The sequence below is a fragment of the Amphibalanus amphitrite genome, unplaced genomic scaffold (genome assembly GCF_019059575.1).
Source record: "Amphibalanus amphitrite isolate SeventyFive unplaced genomic scaffold, NRLGWU_Aamphi_draft 000030F_arrow, whole genome shotgun sequence".
In the NCBI taxonomy this organism is placed as follows: domain Eukaryota; kingdom Metazoa; phylum Arthropoda; class Thecostraca; order Balanomorpha; family Balanidae; genus Amphibalanus; species Amphibalanus amphitrite.
The window spans coordinates 565,211-584,900 of record NW_024881526.1 but is presented as its reverse complement, the minus strand read 5'-3'; the positions used below and the strand labels follow the sequence as shown (position 1 = coordinate 584,900).

General features: G+C 56.6%; 2 protein-coding genes across 4 annotated transcripts in view; one reads left to right on the top strand and one right to left on the bottom strand.

Annotated features, from left to right (window-relative positions):
* Nucleotides 1-7,947, top strand: part of LOC122366762 (ceramide glucosyltransferase-B-like) — a 73,140-nt gene extending 65,193 nt beyond the window's left edge. The window contains exons 5-9 of the mRNA XM_043339328.1: nt 176-277; nt 1,908-2,020; nt 2,573-2,838; nt 5,367-5,556; nt 6,914-7,947. Coding sequence (XP_043195263.1) covers nt 176-277; nt 1,908-2,020; nt 2,573-2,838; nt 5,367-5,556; nt 6,914-7,120 — 878 coding nt within the window. The 3' untranslated portion in view covers nt 7,121-7,947. The remainder of the gene's footprint in view (nt 1-175; nt 278-1,907; nt 2,021-2,572; nt 2,839-5,366; nt 5,557-6,913) is intronic.
* A 463-nt stretch (nt 7,948-8,410) lies between these two features.
* The window catches only part of LOC122366752, a 33,822-nt gene continuing 22,542 nt past the window's right edge, over nt 8,411-19,690 (bottom strand). For 2 of the 3 annotated variants that reach the window (XM_043339307.1, XM_043339315.1), the window contains exons 4-6: nt 16,480-16,593; nt 12,085-12,474; nt 8,411-10,839 (exon numbers count right to left, since the gene is read on the bottom strand). In XM_043339307.1, the coding sequence (XP_043195242.1) occupies nt 10,538-10,839; nt 12,085-12,474; nt 16,480-16,593 (806 nt within the window). In that variant the 3' untranslated portion in view covers nt 8,411-10,537. The remainder of the gene's footprint in view (nt 10,840-12,084; nt 12,475-16,479; nt 16,594-19,690) is intronic. The other variant, XR_006253939.1, reaches the window with a different exon arrangement.

Sequence of the window (19,690 nt, the reverse complement as noted above, 5' to 3'; positions counted from 1 at the left end):
ACGCTATACTGATTCTTTCTCACTATCTGAAGTTTTCCCTCGGTCTGAGAACTGTTTACTGTTCAGTCTTATAGCTTGATGGTCAATGACTATGCATTACTCCCGATCCGTTGCCATGCACGAACTGGTGAACTTTGAAATGTTCTGACCCCACCGTCGTATCTTTCTGTTTCAGGGGGTAAGAAAGTGGGCACCAACCCAAAAATCAACAACCTTCAGCCCGGGTACGAGGCAGCCAAATACGATCTCATCGTAGTTTCTGACAGCTGTATCCGCAGTAAGTACCTACTGTCCCGCCATCTTTTTTAATTTACCCGATTATTTTGCAACTAAACGGGCTTAGACGCCCATTTTTAAAGCCCAATCCGAAGAAACAGCTTGCCGCACAGATCCTAGCCCGACTCTCCCGCTAGACCAATGCCCCTTGGCGCTCACTGCTCACATGATTGGTACGCTCTTATTATTCGTTTTCCTTTGACTCCTTTGAGTGTGATTGGCTTGGCCGCCACATAGAATCGTCATATAGGGTCTGTCGTCCTGGGGATATCCGTCTATTTCTGTCTATAGGTGTCCGCTGTATGGCGCGGTGCCGGAGTAAATGAGCGCTCGGTGCGCTGTCAGCTAGCTGTCCGCTGAGCTATTTTCGCTGCAGTGACTGCCAGTCCGGGTGGCGACAGTGGACTGTGATTCTGTGGTCTGTGAGCGACTGTGATCGATGGCCTGTGACTGTGATTTGCCGTGGGACTCCCCGCTCTATGGCAGGCGGTGTGAGCTAGTCGAAGGTGGGGCAGGTTGGTCACCTTGCTGGGCTGTGTGGAGTTGTGGACTGTGTGGAGTTGCGGACTGTGTGGAGTTGTGGACTGTGTGGAGTGGTGGACTGCGTGGAGCTGTGTGGACTGTGGAGTCGTGAGCTGTGCGGTGGGGTGGCAGTGGTGATGAATAGATGGAGGGGGAGCCGGCAGTGAATATTGAGTAGTTACTGCTGTTGGTTTCGGTGTTGGTAGCGTATGTCTTGGAGGCGGCACTCAGTGATAGACGGCAATTAGGGGTTGGGAGTATGTGTATACAGAAAGGTGTGGTGTTTATTGTGTGGTTAGCTGCGCTGCTTTTGACAGCAGTGCATGACACCAAATCGCGTAAACTAGTCACACCATTCAGTATGTGTTTTGCTCGGGTTTCTGTCTGCTCTGGATGGTCCTCGTCCGTTGGTTTTCCGGTGCATGTGTATTTGCTAGTGTCCTGTTGTCTGGTTGAGAGTGGAGAGACGTCCTCTGGTCATGTGAGTCGATAGGATGGTTCAGGAATAGTTTGGGTGCCCCCTCGGGCTAAGTAGGCTACATTATTACACTCCTGATAAGAAATTCAGCGACAGTAATTGCTTGAAAGTAGGGTAAGCTCAGCGTCGCTTGTATGTTTGCTCAACAATGAGTTGGACTGCATGAAAGATGAATTAATTAGGCCTTGTGTAATGTTACTGAGTGTCCTGGCTACGCACTCCTTACACTTTGAAGTGTTTGTCCTCATATATCAAGTTTAATTAACCATCGTGCCCGACAATTGATGCTTGCGCCACAGTTTATGTAACAGTGGTCCAGTTATTAAACCAAACGGCAAACACATTATATATTTAGCAGTCCCGTTGTTGCAACTTGATTCTGCTCTGCAGTGGAACACACCCCATTCGTTCCCTTCATGGCCGATTAGCTGACATTTGCAGTTTAAATTAATATTGGATTGCAAATGAAGTTGAAATTCGATGAAATATTAGTCAACGATTGCATCTTGCTCTGCATTGCTACCAACAGCCATGTGACTCGTGACGAATTCACTGTCGTTCCCTCGCCCCCTCCTCGCCTCCGCTCCTAACCACAGCCGGTCTGACACCCCCCCCCCCCCTTCACCGCCAGTGAAAGAAGACACGCTGATGGACATGGTGCACAACATGACGGCCCGTGTCGGACTGGTGCATCAGATGCCGTTCACCTGTGACCGGCCCGGCTTCGTCTCCGTGCTGGAAAAGGTGGGTGCGATCCTCCCGGTCCTCAGTCGTCGCTAACAGCCCAGAACAGTCGCGCTGCGCTAGTGAAGGACAGGGGACGGCGTAGGACGGCGCTCTTTGAAGTGGGAGGGAGGAGGGTGGGGATGGCTGCAGCCGAGTGCAGTTCGGTGCAGACTTCTTGCGAGTAGTTGGCAAGTGGGTGCGATGTGCGGGGCTGCACGCTGAGTACCAGATTGCAGCGCCCTGCGGTCGGGGGTGATTGAGGTTCATGACACGTGATTGTGTTGCTAGCGCGTGAAATGGCGACAGTGATTCATGGTGGTTCATAAAGCTTGAATAGCCATGACCGTTCGGTGACATTGACTGCTATTGCTCGCTCAGTGTCTCCAGTCAATGTGTTCTAATACTTCAATGTTGAATGACACAAGGCCTTCCAACGCTCAACAAGACCCATAGCTCCAACACTTCAGTACCTGTCCTCGCTAAGAATAACATGTCAATCACAGACCCTGCTTAGTCTGACGTTGCTATATCGTCGTGACTCTGACCCACCCTCCCCACCTGGACTGACAGGTGTATTTCGGCACGGCGCACGCACGGATCTACATGTGCGCCTCTCTGCTGGGCATCAACTGCGCCACGGGCATGTCGGCGCTGATGCGGAAGGGCCCGCTGGACGAGGCCGGCGGGCTGCGCGCGTTCGGATGCTACCTGGCCGAGGACTACTTCTTCGCGCAGACGTTCCTGAACCGCGGCTACCAGCTGGCCGTGGCCAGCACACCGGCCTGCCAGAGCGCCGACACCGGGGATGTGATCGGCTTCCAGAAACGGCTCATTAGGTGAGGCGCGCGACACGAACCGGGGAGGGGTTAGGAGAAGTGCCGCCTGCCCGGCTGCGGCGCGTTATTGGACGGAGCCGAAAGGCGTCGTCGGACGGTAAAGCGCGGAGCGAACCGCCAGACGACGTCTGACTACCAATAGGGACGGCGCGGAAATGAGTTCAATATTTCGCCGGGCGGTGTGTTATGTAAACTGTTTACCGAACGCTGTCCGGGAGTATCGCGCTCGGGGTGCTCCGAGAGACGCGAGAGAACCTCTCTGCCGTCGGATGGGTTTGTTTGCCGCCCCTCGGAGTTTACCGCCCGGCCAGCCCCCGGGCGGTGTTTTCGAGTGATTTACTCCCCTGAGGCGTGTGGCCTTGGCTGTGAATTTGGCCTCTGAGTGGCTGGGTGGTAGGCTTTCCCCGAGGCCAGAGCTACATTGTGTCCCATAATGAGCCTCTGCCAGGGAAGATGAACAAGCAACCTTGGTGTCTGTCCTGCGAGAATGAGCGGCTTGTCATCAAACCATCTGGCGAGCCCTGCCGTCTGGTCTCCTGAACCAGAGACGGCTCGGCGCCGGTGGGTGACCCAGTACCTACATCATATGCGTCAAGTCATGTTACGCTGTCATGTAACTGACATGACGTAGTCCGGCCAGGAACGAGTGGTATGTTCCGCAGTCCGCACTCACTCGGTGCTGTCGCAATTATAAATGTTCCGCAAACCGGGTGGCCGGTTTGTTTGAGCGGTGCCGAGCCTCTGTGTTTGTCGGACGTGTGCAAGCCAGAAGCGCCGTCTCAGATGAACTGGACAGTGCAACTCTGGACAATGCTACCAGGACTGGACCTGTATGGATCGGACCTAGGAGCTCTGGCGGCGGCAGTGGGAGCAGCGGCGGTGGCTGTATCTCCCCTCAGGGACCGTAATCGGATCAACACTACAGCTGGTCGCTAAACTACGCCTTACCTACTTTCCGCTGTCATTACAAGTGGTTACGGGTTTACGGAAGTCTTCTGCTAGTCTTCTGATAATAATGCAGGTGGTAGCTCTGAATGACCGGCCGCCATTGCCACCTTCTTCCGTGTCTTCCTAGTCCGCCTTCCCTCCCCACATCCGCCTTCCCTCCCCACATCCGCCGTCGTGTTGTTATTTCAGCAACACCGCCGGCAATCTCTGGGCGACTCGGGGGAAAAGCGACGCCGTGTTTTTGCGCTGCCTGCGGCTGTCCCCCGAGTGGACATCCCTGCCGCGTCGGATGACCGGCGTCCGAGCGACCCGCGTGCGTCCGACTGCCGGTGGTGGCACCTCGGATCGATGGTCTCGGCTGGCCGGTGGTGAACAGGAGGCGGGGGGGGGGGGGGGGGTTACCTGATGGTTGATTGGACGAGCTGTTAAATGATACGCGTGTATTCTGAGAGCTTGACAAGGCTCTGAACCAGTTTGTAACAAGATACACGGTCGCCAAAGGGTTGTTATGGCTTAGGTTTGTTCATAAATGGAAGCTACTTTTAGTTGTTGCCAGACACGAAAGAAGCTGCGTTGATTTTATAACGATGTTTTATATTATGCTGGTAAATTCCTGCGTTGGATGCCTTAGGTTGAACTGAATCGTAGTGTATGGGTGAGTTATTGATCTACGGCCAAAGAGTGCGATGAACGGGGAATGGGTAACCGCTGTCCAGGCCGAATCATCATCGCAGCCAAAGTGCTCGCTCGATACGGTCTGAACTGATTGACCACGTAGGATCAACTTATTCACCGGCCGAGTAATCGTATCGCTGTTCTTTGTGCTGTGTAATCAGCACCCTGTTGGAGTATTTGGTAACCTAGTTCTAACAGGCGGACTGTTTGCTGTGTGCGCCATCAGCATTGTGCAACTGCAAATGCAATTAAGCCCAGAGTTCCGCTTGCATGTCGACATTGCCAGATCCGCCTTCTTGAAGCGGTGAACTTATCTCGAGTAATGCAGGCGACCGTTGACTTTGTTCTGTATCAACAAACTTAAAGGCAGTACTTGCAAGCCGGTTCTGGGTCATTTTATGCCGTTGCGTAGTACGTCATGTGACCAGGCTGAAGCCTGTTGGTTAATATGTGCTGCCCAGCTGTGATGCGTAACAGAACGAGAGCGACTAGGTTCAGTGACTTCCAATATCTTCCCTAATTGTTCAAATAGCTTATGCAATTCAATGATCGTGTCATCAAGCGTGATTCATGAGTGTCATGACTGGCACTAAGCGTATTGAAGCACGATTGCCAATGCTGCGCAATTGCGCCTAATCATTAGTTACGCGTCGTCTGGGTGCCTCACAGGGCACTCACTCATGTGATGATGCTCCCCTGCTCCCCGGTTGCCTTGTCCCACCAAATACCCATGCCTTTCCTCATGCCCCCCCCCCCCCTGCACCCCGCTAGTGCAATGTCCCGGCAGTGTAGCCCCGTTTGACCCGTTGTGACCCCCAAGACCCTGTGTGACCCGACTACCCCTTCTGTCGTCAGGTGTGCCCCCTATGACCCTGTTTGACCCCGACTACCCCTTCTGTCGTCAGGTGGGCCAAACTGCGGATCGCCATGGTTCCGTTCACGATCCTCATGGAGCCAGTGACCGAGTGCCTGCTGCTCGGAGCGCTGGGCGCCCTGGCCGCCCGCTGCCTGCTCCAGGTGGATCTGATTGTCTTCTACCTGCTGCACGTGCTCTTCTGGTTCTTACTCGACTGGCTGATGCTCAGCGTGGTCCAGGTGAGGGGGAGGGGGTAGAGGGGTAGAGGGGGATGCACCCGGCACCGTGCCGCAGTGCGCCAGCCATCGTGACCCGTCAGTGCCCGGGGCTATCGACCATGCGGCCGCCCGCCCGTCCGACCGACCGACCCTGCGAGCGGGGAAATGAGCACGGTTACCCATGGACCGAACGGCCGACGGACATGCAGACATGAATATTAGACGCTGGGAAAGAGACTGATGGGACGGGCTGGACAGCGACAGCGGCTGCCCGGGAACGGACTCGCTGGGACGTGACGTGCGCGGCCGCGAGGGGTCTGGATGAGCCTACATGGACAATTGCACAATGAGCAATGAACGTGACTCGTGCGGAATTAAATTAGAGACCGACATTTGCACATCCTGTCTTAAAAGCTGAGGCCTCTTGCACCAAGGTAAGGATATCCGTCGGACCTTACTTAAACTGGTAGAAGCGTGAATGCGGGCAAGATGGGAACCGGAAACAGCGCCATTAGACTTAACAGTGCCATTAGACTTACCAATTTTCCATGCGTGTTACTTTGAGTTTTAAAACAGGCACCGTCTTAACCCCAAGACTACTATGTGCCCAGTTGCTAAGAAAAGTCGCACAGCCTACGCATCGCGGATGTTTGACCGCTCACACTCGTAAGTGACGTCACAGAGCCGTGTTCCGCCGCCCGGTCCGTGTGTATTACTTGTGTGTGTCTGGTCGTATCAGCCGGCTGCCGGTCCGACATCCGGTATCCGGCCGGAGTCTGTAGGCCGTCCGCTAAACTACGACCGGAACGATCAACGGCCATTGGCCACACAGGAGCTGGACGCTGGGGTAGGATTGGGTGGGTGGAAAGAATATGACCGGTGCGCTAGGCTCAGGTCAGTAGAGATGGCTGCTGCTATCCGGGTAGCGCGGCTGCAGCATATTGATCGCAAGGCGCCAGCTGTAGGGAGATTGAGTTCAGAAGACGCTGCTCTTTTTTAGATTCAGTGGCAGTCGCGAATGCGTTGACGCCGGCAAGCAGACCTACGGACGTTTAGACGGACACATACGTTTGGATGACTGAACGCATTTCTGAAAACACAAACATTGTACCCGATCGCTTGCTAGCTTTATCGGATTTGCACTTGGTTGCTTGCTATTCAAGAAACTATTCGGAAGAACTTATTCAGAGATATTCCATTTCGGACTAAGTATGTGCATCGGCGCATTCAATTCGAAACTGCGTGCTCTGTTTCCCAGCCGAATGTCGTTGATAATGATTCTGCCACTGACTGTATCTCTCTCTGCTCCATTTCAGAACACCTCCCTCCGATTAGTGGTCGCTCTGCCGCTGACTGGTATCTCTCTGCTCCGTTTCAGAACACCTCGCTGCCGTTCAATAAGTTCGAGTTTGTGGTGGCCTGGCTGCTGCGCGAGGCGTACGCACCTATCCTGTTTCTGCGCGCTATCTGGGACCCGGTGATCCGGTGGCGTCACGGTGTGTTCAAGCTGCGCTGGGGCGGCGTGGCCGAGGAGGTGCCGGCGCCAGTGCCGCCTGCCGACGACGCCGTCAAAGTCAAGTTATAACGCCGGAGCACAGGTGGCGCTGGTGTGGCGCCCTTACTCAGCCTGCCGCGGCGCTGCGCGCTGCCGCATGCTCACGTGATACGGTGTGTCTAGTCAGTTGTGGTCGAACTCGCGGTGTGTGCCGGCCGGCCCGGCGCGCCCGGGACTGGTGGGGAGCGCTCCCCGCGGGCGGCCGGGCCGGGCGCTGGCCGTACCTCCCAGGCCGCCGGCCGGCTCATCAGTATTACCAGCCAGCGCCGGCTGGGCCTCGGACTTCCACGGCCGCCGCGCCGCGCCGCTCGGTACCGGCGGGACGGACGGAGTACCGCCGGGACGGCCGGCCGAGCGCCGACCGGCCGCCCGCGTGATTCGTGACTCGGTGTGTGCAGCACGTGACGTGCGTCACGGCACAGTGCAGTAGTGAGAGCCGACAATCCGTGCGGGCGGCGCCGCTCGCTCGCCGCCGCCGCTGCCATCGTTCGAGGCATTCCGTTGTCGCTGCCGCCGCTGCCCGGGGCGCTGGGCTCCAGTCATTCATTCCTCAGTGGTTGGCGCTCTCCAGACAGCCGGTCAGTCCCGCCAGAGTCTGTCCCTTCCAGCCAGTCCCCCCCCCCCCCCAATGACAGCCAGTCATCCCCCCCCCCCGGAGCGACAGTCGTCCCCCTCCGCTGAATGACCAACCCGGCTCTCATGGTTCACCGCGACTGGACTCCGACTGCCGCCCGCGGACTGGCGACCGGCTGTCTCCCCCTCCCAGTGATGTTTCTGAGGGCCCACACCGGCCTCAGTGGGCTGCCGGGCCCGCGCGTGCATTGTTTTACTACTGTGAATACAGTGTCTTCAAAAGACGGGTATGTGTCATGACTCATGGGTACGATATGAACGGCGCTCTCATAAGGCAGAAGAGGAGTCGTTGGTTGAAGGTGGATCCTCAAGACGACAGACTTGTGTAAACCCGATTTAGACGGTTACTTTCGATACATGAACAAGTCCATGCTTACCACGCTTTGGTATTTAAACATCGATCCCAAATCATTTGAAAATGCGCATTTACTTAACCCGTTTAGCTCGGGACTGGGTCACTTTCGAAAGAGAGCGAAGATGCAAAGACGGGCGCGTGCTGCAACGATATCCCTAAAATCAGACTCATACTGATTACAAAAGTTTAGTTTAGTTTATTCCATCAATCATTCACAGGCACACACTCAATGACGAATTAAGTCATAATATAAAACAACACAGGAGCTCCTAACGAGTCACAGGAGCTCCTAACGAGTCTATCGTGGCTGATGCGGTAAGACAAACGCCGGGTTTCCTCAAAAGTGGGGCGTGTATTGGTCCGATATAGACATTGGACAGACAGCTGTGATCAGTCAGTTCAGTTGCCGGATGACTCGGGTCGGACCGTCCAGCTCACAGGCCGGTCGGCCGCCCGGCCGTGGCTCCCTCCCCAGGCCCGCAGAACCGGCGGGACCCCGGCCGGTGACCGCCATCACGCCGCACTCCGTGGGGAGGCGCGGCTGCCGCGCGGCCCTGGCGCGGAGCGCAGACCGACCAGTCGCGCGCAGGACTCTCGGACGCGCCGAGTCCACCCGCCAAACATGCATCTCAGCTGAAGTGCGAGGGGACTACAGAGACAAGTCTTTCTCTTGTTCCGATGCACTTCAGCTGAGATGCATGCTCAGCGCGTGGGCTCGGAGTGTCCGGCGTCCGGAGCGCTACTGACCGGATCTGCGCGCCACACCCGGGCCATGCGGCGACCGCGCCTCCCCACGGAGCCAGGCGGGACCGCGGACCGGCCGGAGGACCGCCCGGACCACCAGCCGCGGACCAGGCGGTACAGCCGCCCCACCGGCCTGCAACACAAGACGCTACAGCGAGACGAACGAAGAACCGCGCGCTCGGTCGGATATACAGATGTTGACGGAAAGCACGTAGGGGAAATACGGTGCGAGAGCAGCTGTTGGAGATTATTGCGCCCTCCTGCGGGGCTGCTGCCTGGACAGCTGCGGTGGGCACGCGCGCGCTCACTGGAAGCTCTGACCGGCCAGCAGCGGCAGGGCTGCGCTGGAGCCACATGTCACACACACGCCGCGCGAGCCGCCCCGTGGAAAAATACCGTATAAAACTCTGGTCGGTCGGTGAGGGCTGGTCCCGGGGCCGGCGCGGTGCCGATTTGTACACACTCCACAGCCGGCTGCCGCCGCGGACGGCGCCACATCCGTTCCACACGCGCGCGCGCGCGCGCGCGCGACCTATTGCCTCCGTTGCGATAATCTCAGGGGGTGCGGCGGGGCGCGGGCGCTGCCCGACACAGCCGCCACTACGCACAGACACCGACGCTATAACATGCAGCAGCTAAACATGCACAGGCTAGCTGGAATACGCCGGCGCCCGCTAGCCGAGCGCCGCTACAGGGTTCAGTGTTCACCACTGACTACGGTCATGTATATAGGTATGTCTGCCGCTCGTCAATACGCACCGCAACTGCAATACGCACCGCCCACCTGACATGGTCACAATGACGCCCACACACACAAACAAACACGCTGTATAACACACTACACAGGTTCAGGGACACGGTCAACTACGGGGCACCGCCGGCGTCCGCCGACGTCCCTGCTATCTCTCAAACTGTATACATTATCAGCACCAACTCTCACTCTCCTCATGACAGAGCACAATGTACGTAACAAAACGGCACACTCGCGTTCATATCCAAACGCGGTCCGTACAAAACGAACATATTCGCATACACATGTCCGGTTATTACGCGGAAAAATTTACTCAATCACTCAGCCACTCAACGCATCGCGCTCTAGCGCGACGAGAGAGGAACCAGGCAACCTGCTCTCACCCTTGTCGGGGCGACATCCCATCCTAATTCCCCAAGAAAAGGCCAGCTTGGCGACAATTTAGGAGAGATTACAATAACCCAGCTATAAAAGTTGAAAGTTCATTCATTCAACACAAAAAATCACAACAGTAATACAAATCACGTAGCACACGATCAAGTAGCACGCGATACTACGGCCAAACAAGAATCCCTTGGTCCAAGTTTCGGTTATCGTCAGACGCACGAGTATTCACACGTAACTGAAAGAGCAGAGACACACACCCTCGACCTACGCAGATCGTCACGTGAACGGCCTGTGACGGCCCGTTACGCTGCCGTCACCACCTGTACCCTGGCGCCGAGCTGCTGGTCCCCCTCCCTCCCCGCCCCCGTAAATGCTGACCGGTCAGGTCACCTGCCTGACCTCAGTCTGTCCGCTGACCGTCAATGGTCCTTATTCGGCCCTCAGCGGTCCCCACTCCACCGCCAGCACTGCGGCGGGTCTCACTCACTCACTCTCCACACACCTCATGCTATCATCCGCAGACCTTTCTCCTTTCAATGTCTGTCCGAGAGCCCTTGACTCCCCATCCTGTCACTGTTTAGCCGCACAGGCTGCCAAGCAGCACCCAGAATACGCCCGGCTCGGCCAGGCCCTTCTCCAGCGGTTCGGGGTCGTGTTCAGAGCCGCGCCGGCGGCGCCACCAGTGCTGCTTGGCCGGCCGGCGGGCCGTGGCCGGCAGCACCGAGGCGCGCACGGTCGGCCCGTCCGGGCTATCCAGCAGCGGCTCAGCCTCGGTCTCGATACGGTTCAGCGATGACTGGCTGAGGTACTTGCGCGGCGACGAGGCGCTGCGGCGCACGGTGGCGTAGTCGGGCGACTCGGAGCGGCCCGACGACTCGGCTGTGGGAAAGGGGAGAGGGCGGTCAGAAAAGGGACCGTGGCCTATTGGGACACCTGAAGAGCATGTCGAACATGGGTGGAGAGCGAAGGGTGACAGAGAAATCCTAGACTCAGGAACAACTGACACATACTGGGAATATATTACACAAACAATGCAACAAGCATGAAACATGCGTCGACAACAGGCTCACAGAGAATCAAATAATTCAACTTCAGCTAAACCCGACAGATGAGCGCGACACGGCCGCAACGGCTCTCTCTGTACCGGAGGGTTGGTAGAGGGCTGGAGAGGGCGCTGAGAATCAGAGAGGGCCACCGAGCGACACAGGCAGCGCCGGAGGACGCCGTGCGGTGGCGCCATCTGTCCTATCGCGCACTAGAGGGCCACAGAACGACACAGGCAGCGCCGGAGGACGCCGCCCGGTGGCGCCATCTGTCCTAGACCTCCTTATCGCCGCGGTTAGCAGCGTCGTGGAAAAACACCGGTCCGAACCGGTCAGCAGCGGGGGCGGGGGCGGAGCTGACGACGCCAGCCGCGGCTCAAATACCGGCGTCTGCAGGATCCCATAAACTCAGAATTCAGACCAAACTGTAAATAACCCGATAGGCTGACCGTTTTGCGGCCCAGTTTTTGCACGTCCCACGTCAGCCGGCAAAAACAGCCCACTTTCTTCGCAGGTACCGGGGTTGGGCGCAAAAACTGTCGGTAACAAATAGTGCCGGCGGATTGTGAGCAGACTTTCGCGCACTCCCCCCGTAAACACCAGCGTGTGGCCTGTCACAGACTCCCCGGGGCGCGGAGGACGGAGAGCGGGCGACAGGGGCGCAAAAAGAACGGCATGGTTGGCGTCAGGACGCAGGGGAGTGCATGGAGCGAAACGGCATCCGCCGTCGGACACTTCAATCCTCTTTGAGACGAGAGGAAGAGATCAAAGCAATCGTCTTTACTGGGACTTGTGTGTTGAACCAAGGTATTAAACTTTGATTTGTCTGACTAGGTCATGCGGGCTCGGGCGTGAGCTCTCAGACAATGGCGATGGAACCAGCCCAATCAATTTTGATTTGCCTAACCTGAAGTAATTTATTACACTACGCCATAATATTGCATGCGGGTTTGGGCGTGAACACTTCACAGTACCATGTATCAGCTAAACTGACAGTATTCGGCAACACCGACATCAATGCAATGCCAGTAATAAAACATTGCAAATACGACACTCAGACCAAACCGCTAAGCACACGTACCGTCAGCGAAGCGCAGGCTGGCCAGGCTGAAGCTGAGCGGGTGGAACTCGTCGCCTCCATCGTCAGGCACCTCGGGGCACGAGTCGGCGTCGCCGTCGCCGGCGTCGGTCCGCTCGTCGCCGTCGGCGGCGGCGGGCTCCAGGTCGGCCGAGTGCAGCACCTCGGCGTGCACGAGCTGGCGGGTCAGCAGCGGCTCGGCGCCGGCCACACTCGAGGCCACGCTCACAGTGCGAGCCACCAGCGGCGCCGGGGCCGGAGCGTCGCAGCCACCCGTCGCCGCGTCGGCACCGCCGCCCGGCAGAAAGTCGCGCTGGTACGCCTCGGCAAAGTCGAGAATCTGGATGCAGCGCTTGCGCGCGCGGTCGCGGATGTCCTGGGGCTCGCGCTCGTCTGTGGAGAGGAGGGTTCGGTCAATAACAGAGACAGGCTATCAAGTTTGTGTAACGATTAGCAATGTGATACGACTGTCCACCTGATACGATATGTACTGATGTTTTTCCAAACCTTTCTGCAGAGACGGACGTTAGTCGAGGTAAGCCAGATCGAGACACATCATTAAAGTGTATCGCAACGCGACCGGTTGGCCGTGTCAATCTCTGATCAGCTCTGCACGGGTAATTAATAGCCGCCCGGCGAGCTGAGGCCGGCCGGCTGTCAGTGATAGTGCTGAGCGGCGCCGGGCCGGTCAGGCCGCGCCCAGAGAAACGGTGCCAGTCCGACTCGCCGCGTCAGCGCGCGCTGCCTTTGTGTTCCTCCCGGCGGCGGCACCAATAGCCACAGCAGCACGAGTCTCATAAACACTGACCGGTCGGCCGGCCGGGACTGACTGAATCGTGAGCATGCAAAACAGGCCCGGGGCGGTCTGTGCAGCCGAGAGGTCGGCCCACCCCTCTCGACCGAGCCGCCGCCCTGAACGTGACCGATTAACATACAAAGCAGATAATCTCGGGGAAAATGGATTCATCCCGGCCGCACCCCAGGTTGCAGCCACTCTGCCCGTGCCGCGGCCGCGGGCGAACCTTCGCTAGTCGCGGCGAAAACCGCCAGCACCACGCCGCATTATCATACAGGCGGAGTGCCAAAATTACAGCCCCGCCGTAAAAAACGTGGGGAATAGCTGCGGGGCGTCCTTGAAAGTCGCTGCGGCATACCGGAGTCGCATGCATCATCACAAACAGGCATGGGTGACCCTAAGGCAGGCCTACCAACCATCACAAACAAGCATGGACAAACGTGTCTAGTGTCTACCAGAGGTTGAGTAGCTTCAGTAGCGTGAGTCGGCTGAGGTGCGTGCCCTGGGCGGTGTCGGCAGCCGGTCTATCTGAGGTGCCACCGGTGGCGCTATCTCGAGTATCGGGATCGGCGCCCGTCTGTCACGAACGACTCTCATGCACACACCCAGAGGTCACCGGTTCAAACCAGATAAACGGGGAAGGGTCATTGGGGTCCATAGGCGGCGAAAGGGTCAACGGAGTGGTAGGTAGGCGAGAGAAAGGGTCGTGGAGTGGTTGGAATGTAGCAAGGTGTGTGGAAGGGCTGATGATTGTTAATATGCATTAAGGTGGAGCGACCGGAAAATGACTGGGAAAGGGTAGCCGCGGAGTCGTGGATGGAAAATTAGAAATGAAGGGTAGATCGGCAAGGGTAATCAGAGGCAGATAAGCGGAACAGTTCTCCAGTAACGGCCGGAATGGTGTCTGGTACTGACTGGATAATTCCGAGGGCGGGTTAGTCCGGTTAGTCTGTTTTTCTCCTGCACTGGTGCAGGAACCAACTGTTTATTTTCTTCCGCCGCTGATGCAGAATCTTGAGTAATCGTGCTTCTTTCATCGCCAGCTGCGGGGTAACGAATACCCATCTTTCGTATCAACTCGCTCCAGTAACGTCGCAATGCGACTGTCTGAAGAGTGAAGACTGTCTGAGGCGTCACCGATCATGACGGCGCAACACCCCACCGCCTCGAGGCCGTGCCTATCCTTCAATGACGTCATCCATGAACATCGCCCTCTGATGACGTCACCAGTGGGGTCACTGGGTCCGCCGCCGTCGCCCACTCGGCCCCTTAGCATCAGTCGCAGTGGAGCTGACTGACATACCGGGAAAGACCATCTAGACCGACAAGCCGTGACAGCACGCCACCGCATCCCGGGTGAGGGCAGCGGCTCGATCACAGGACCCACGCGATCACTGAGGGACCCATCCTCCACAGCGGGTTCGACAGCGTGAAAGTAGGGGCTTGAGACACCACAGGGGCGCACACAGGTAAAGGCGACCTCTCACCTTCCAGCGGAAACTCGATCTACAAACAGGAACACCGCCAGCGGCGCCCCCAGGAAAAGATGCCGACTCTACGATAGTGCCGGGCGCAGATATACAAACAGCCGTGTATGCAGCACACCCTGGACATCCGGTCACACTGGGCTGACTTTTCGTGAGCCGCTTATTCCTGCCCGCAGACCTTGGCGAGTGGTGGAGTAGCCGTGCCGGGGAACGGACAGGGTGCCCTTGGCATTCCCTTCACGGCATGCAACGGAGGTGCAAGGTTTGTCATTAATGGCCCAATAGCAGCTCCATGCCCGAGCAAGGGGTCTGATGATTTTGTTAGCGTGCATTATAGCTTAGTTCTAAATAACAACAATCACCATACTCAAATGCCTGCACTTTTACACAGTCAGCCTCTTTAAAAAATGCTGAATAAGCCAAATACGAAATACGGAGTTCCGACGGAATATGCCATTGCTCATACTACCACGTATACGCCTGAGGTAGTGCGAACTCCCGGCATGCTCGTAATGAGGTAAAGCGATATTGCATCTCTAGCTCATATGTCCCCGACGGCCGATTACTGGCACTCCCTTAGCTTTACCCGAACATTCTGCAATGCCTGCCCACGGAACCGGGGGCGTACTGCGCCACTCCACTGGGACTGGCTCGGTCCGCGGCCGTCCCTCGCCTCTGAGAACTCACAGCTGCCCGAGACAGTTGCTGTGTGTATAGTACAGAGTCTAGCTCAAACCCAGCTGTGACTAGTACAGGAAGCTACACTCTGAGACTAGGCTGAACACTAGAAAAGACTAGTTCGGTCCGCGGCCGTCCCTCGCCTCTGAGAATCAACAGCTGCCAGCAACAGTTCCTGTATAGTCCCAAGTCCATCTCCAACCCAGCTGTAGCCTTAGGTAGCTTAGGCAGGTAGCTACATTTACACGACGGACTACGTTTCCGTAGACCATTTCTACCCAGTCACCTTGACGGCCCCTCGCTCGGCGGCGGCCAGCAGGGGTCGCTGGGATTTCCAGACGCTCGTTATGAGGACTTCAATCACCCGGCACGGGTTCTACAGGGTGATTTTTTTTAACTGTTAAAAAGTAAACGTCAATGGTGGTCCCTAAATAGAAAAATCGCGTGCAAAAAAGCAATGCACGTGATAGATAAATCTGGGACATTTTGTATGGTGTCATCATTTGTCCCTTTTAACCGACGGCCTCGGCCCCAATGGAGCCTGAAAATGTCCCACCAATCGGGCACGCATGGTCCACTACCGTTCAGTAAGGAATGACACAAAACGATGATTTTGAAGCATTGAGCCAGTTCGAAGCATACGATGATCAAGGAGATACCTCAGAAAGACGTTAAATAACGCATGAACAAGCTTGTAGTCATAAATAGCCTTCAAACGGTCCATCTGGCGTATGTGCAGCGTTTGAAGAATCAGTCTTCAGGGAGAAAGAAAAACAGCGAATCAGACACCACCAGGTCCGCCAATATCAAAATCCTCGACCTGCCCTCCCTAAACTTCTAGTTTTTGGACCTAGCTATGGCAGATATAACAAGAAAACAGTGGAAATATCTGGCAGAGCTGAAAATGGGCGATAGGAGCCTTTTCAGTCCGCCAAATGAGTATGGGAGTCCATAGTGCTGTTCAACACGTGCTCAGGCGGGCTGATTCGTGTCGGTGAGAGAGGGGGTAACTTCAAGCACAAGTAAAATACACGATGGACGTTCCTTCACATCGTGTCTGCATGAAATCAAAATGTCCCAGAATGCTCGTCATCTTGGCATATAATTTTGCCAGATATATTTGCATTTTAACCCCACTAGACTCCATTACTTTTTAACAAGTAAAAAAAATCACCCTGTATTTAGATCACGTCCATACACCACGACCCAGGTATATCCCCGGCTCCCAGCAGTGTTTGTGATGCACACAGGGCGGAAATCCCATCGCGGAAGGCAGCCTTGGTGGTCGGCATTCTACAGCCGTCTCCTATAATTCAGTCATCAATTATGGATTCCAATCAGAGACTGAGACTCCATATACTAAGCGTCCCTGGCCAAACCCATTATCCAGCTCCATCTTACCCATCTCTAGGTCCCGTTCCCCACCCTTTTGCTCACCTTTGATGATCTGCAGTAGCTGTTCGACCTGCTCGGCGCAGGCGTCCAGAAACTGCCGTCTCGAGCGCTGCTGGTGGCTGCGCGGCTCGTATACGGTCGAATAGGTCGGCTCCTCTGAGAAAGGGACACACACGGGGACAGTCAGTGTCGAGGAAAGTAGGCTATAGCAGTAGGAACCAATGAATAATTACATACCATTCCTGTTTAGCGGAGATGCCAGGAATGACAGTCTGATGGGATCACAAGAACAACAAATAATACAGCAAAGTAGGACACAGGAAGGGGTCCTATATGAGCACCACATCAGACATGCACCCCGTACCAAGCCAGCACCGACACAGCCGAACAGGTCAACGGGTAAGATGACCTTTTGGCCGAGACACGCCACCCAGGCGACCAAATATACAAATACCCAGCCCGATCGGAGGACATCACACGCCAGTCTGACGGCAATGGTGACCTCAGCTCCGAGTTTGGGGTACGGATAAACAGACAACCGTTCCATGGATACCTGCCCTGGATAGTCCAGGGCCATTAGATGAGAAAGGCGACCAGTCTATGAAACACTCCACACCACTCGCCTCATCACGCCAGATGGTTGTCCCGGGCCAGCCCCAGCCCCGGCATACAGAATCGTGAGCTCCAGATCATGACTCCGAGGCACGAATTTCGGCGCCATCGCCGGTGCTAGGCGTGGCAGAGCTCGGCTCAGCTCACCACGGCCACACGAAGTCGCACGTCTCCGTACGCCTGATTCATTGTCAGAGTGGACCGCCCCTGCCAGGATGCACCATTGTATGCAGCGACTGCACAGTGGACAACGACAAGTTGACAGCCAGTGAAGGTACCCACCAGGACTGGCAACCGATGGCGGACGCGTGATTGGGCCGATAGCGCTTCTACGCTTCCGCCCTGCGTCCTACACACGCACATATACACAGGGCGGTGACGAGGAACCGTGTCGCTCGCTCTGCACACAGCCTCTATCAACAGCGGCGCCCGCATACTCACGGCGAGGGCGTGCGTGAGCGAGCGGCCTGCGACACCCCACGAGGACACAAACACACGGAGACACTGACGGAGACGGAGCGATTGGACAGCAGAAAAAGGGCGGAGACGGAGTGGCTGGACGAGAGACAGTGATGAGACGCACCTCAACTCCGGTGGCAGTGGGCGGCCAGAGACACAAAAGCACGCGCACGCACACGCACACACAGACGCCGGTCTGCCCACGCGGCCCCGCCGGGGCGTCTCCAACTGCGCAGCACAGAAGCACAAACACGGCTCGGCAGATCGGCCCGAATCAGTGGCAATCCGCGCCAAGGCTGCTGTCTTGACTCGCCAACCAGCTGGAGTGGAGAGCTGAGAGGGCTGGCCCTTGTCCTCGTCAACACAGCGACGGACTCGCTGCGCCAACAGTGCAGTAATCTGAGCCACTGCACGGCGGATCAGTGCGGCCCGGCCATTGGCGAGCGACCTCCACGGATATTTACAGAGAACAAATCACAATCTGTACTGGTCAGCCGGGATGGGTCCCCATCATCGACAACCAGCACAATGAGTTACAAGGCGAGTCCAAGAACCACCGAACGATTTCGCAGCATTTTGGCCGGCCTGACAGAGAGGGTTGGATTTATCTATATCAGTCTTCCTACTTTACACAGCGATGAGTCTCAATCAACAGTTGACGCACCAAGCCATATGACAGCTTGCTGATTCACAAGCCGCCCTGGAGTGATACACAGTGTACACATGACATCAGGCCCATGGAATACTGTTTCCGGACAGCTACTAAAGCGCTGTTTCCGGGCAGTAACAGGATGAATCGGCAGCTTCGTAAGAGACATTTCCGCTGCCGCAGCCAAGTCTGGCGCCCAGAGCCGCACACAGCTCCGCTATCGGAACACGTAGACAGACAACACATCCGCCGCCATTTCACAGTACCGAGCCGAGACTAACAAGCCTGAATTCGTCTGTAATCGACAACTACCACAAAAAAGCATGCATTCCCGTACCCGTCCAATCGCTCCATGAGCAACAGCAGAAGGAACTCACGACACACTAACAGTTGACATACAAAACTATACATAACCAAGCGACATTATCATCCTCGGAAAAGAGCGAAGGACAATCTTTCCATTTGCATCGCTTTGTGACGGTAGCTGCGTGACAGTCAGACCCAGCCCAGCCCAGTTTGTTCCGCCAGCACGCCGCCCCCACTCCGTAGTACGGAGCCGGAAGTCAGTACGCGGCGCCAGTGCCGGTGTCGGCGCGTGGACTATTGTTGGCACCGCGTGGCCCGGGACCGGCGGGGCGACATCCGGTCTGCGCGAGTCGGCGGGCGGCGCACTGGGACTGCTGGCGTACAGCCAGCACTGCCGGTGCCGGAGCACTCACATCCGACACCAATGACCGGCCCGGCGGCGACGGACAGCGGTCCAAGTCACTCCAGAGACGCTGAGGACCGCTGGCGCCAGGTGAGGCCCACTCGCACCTCACGGGCCCGAAATACCTCGGTGCTGTAACTTCCGGCAGCCGTCCAAAGCTCGGATACGCGTGTAATAGACACACGGAGTTGCGTGTAAACACCGTGAAACAGCACTGAGCTAATCCAGCGGGCTGTTACCAGCGGGCATCCAGCAACTACGCATTACCCTCGGCTTCAAATAGCATCCGGCGTTAGCTGAGATCCTCTGCACGACCCAGCACACATCCGAGCCACCCGGGCGGCCGTCCGACCAGGCAGATTAGCACCTGCCGCCAACGGCGACTGCCTTCAACGATGCACTTGTACCAAAGTCAGTCCGTACTCCGTACGTCAATGAATGCTTGAGTTCAGACAAATACGGCCCAATCATCAGTCAAGTGATATACTGACCCACATTCCATAACACAACTTTCCTTTAAATTGCATCAATCAGGCACGAGCTCCATCCAACCCGAGAATCTCACACATTCCCGTGGTTCCGTCTGAATCACCGAGTCACGATCTACTCCAGCCGAGGTGAGTGAGACAGACGGCTGAGCTGAGGTCCAGATAACATCGGCACGGGACGGCCATTTGCCGCTCCGGGTGACATTTTGTCGACGCTCCGCGGCTCCGTTTTTTTGTTGAGCGACCGGTGCGGACCGCGGAGACAGCGAAAAATGGACGGCGGAGAAGGGAGCGGATCGGGCGGGCGATAGGAGGTGGTGCGAGAGAGTTAAATGG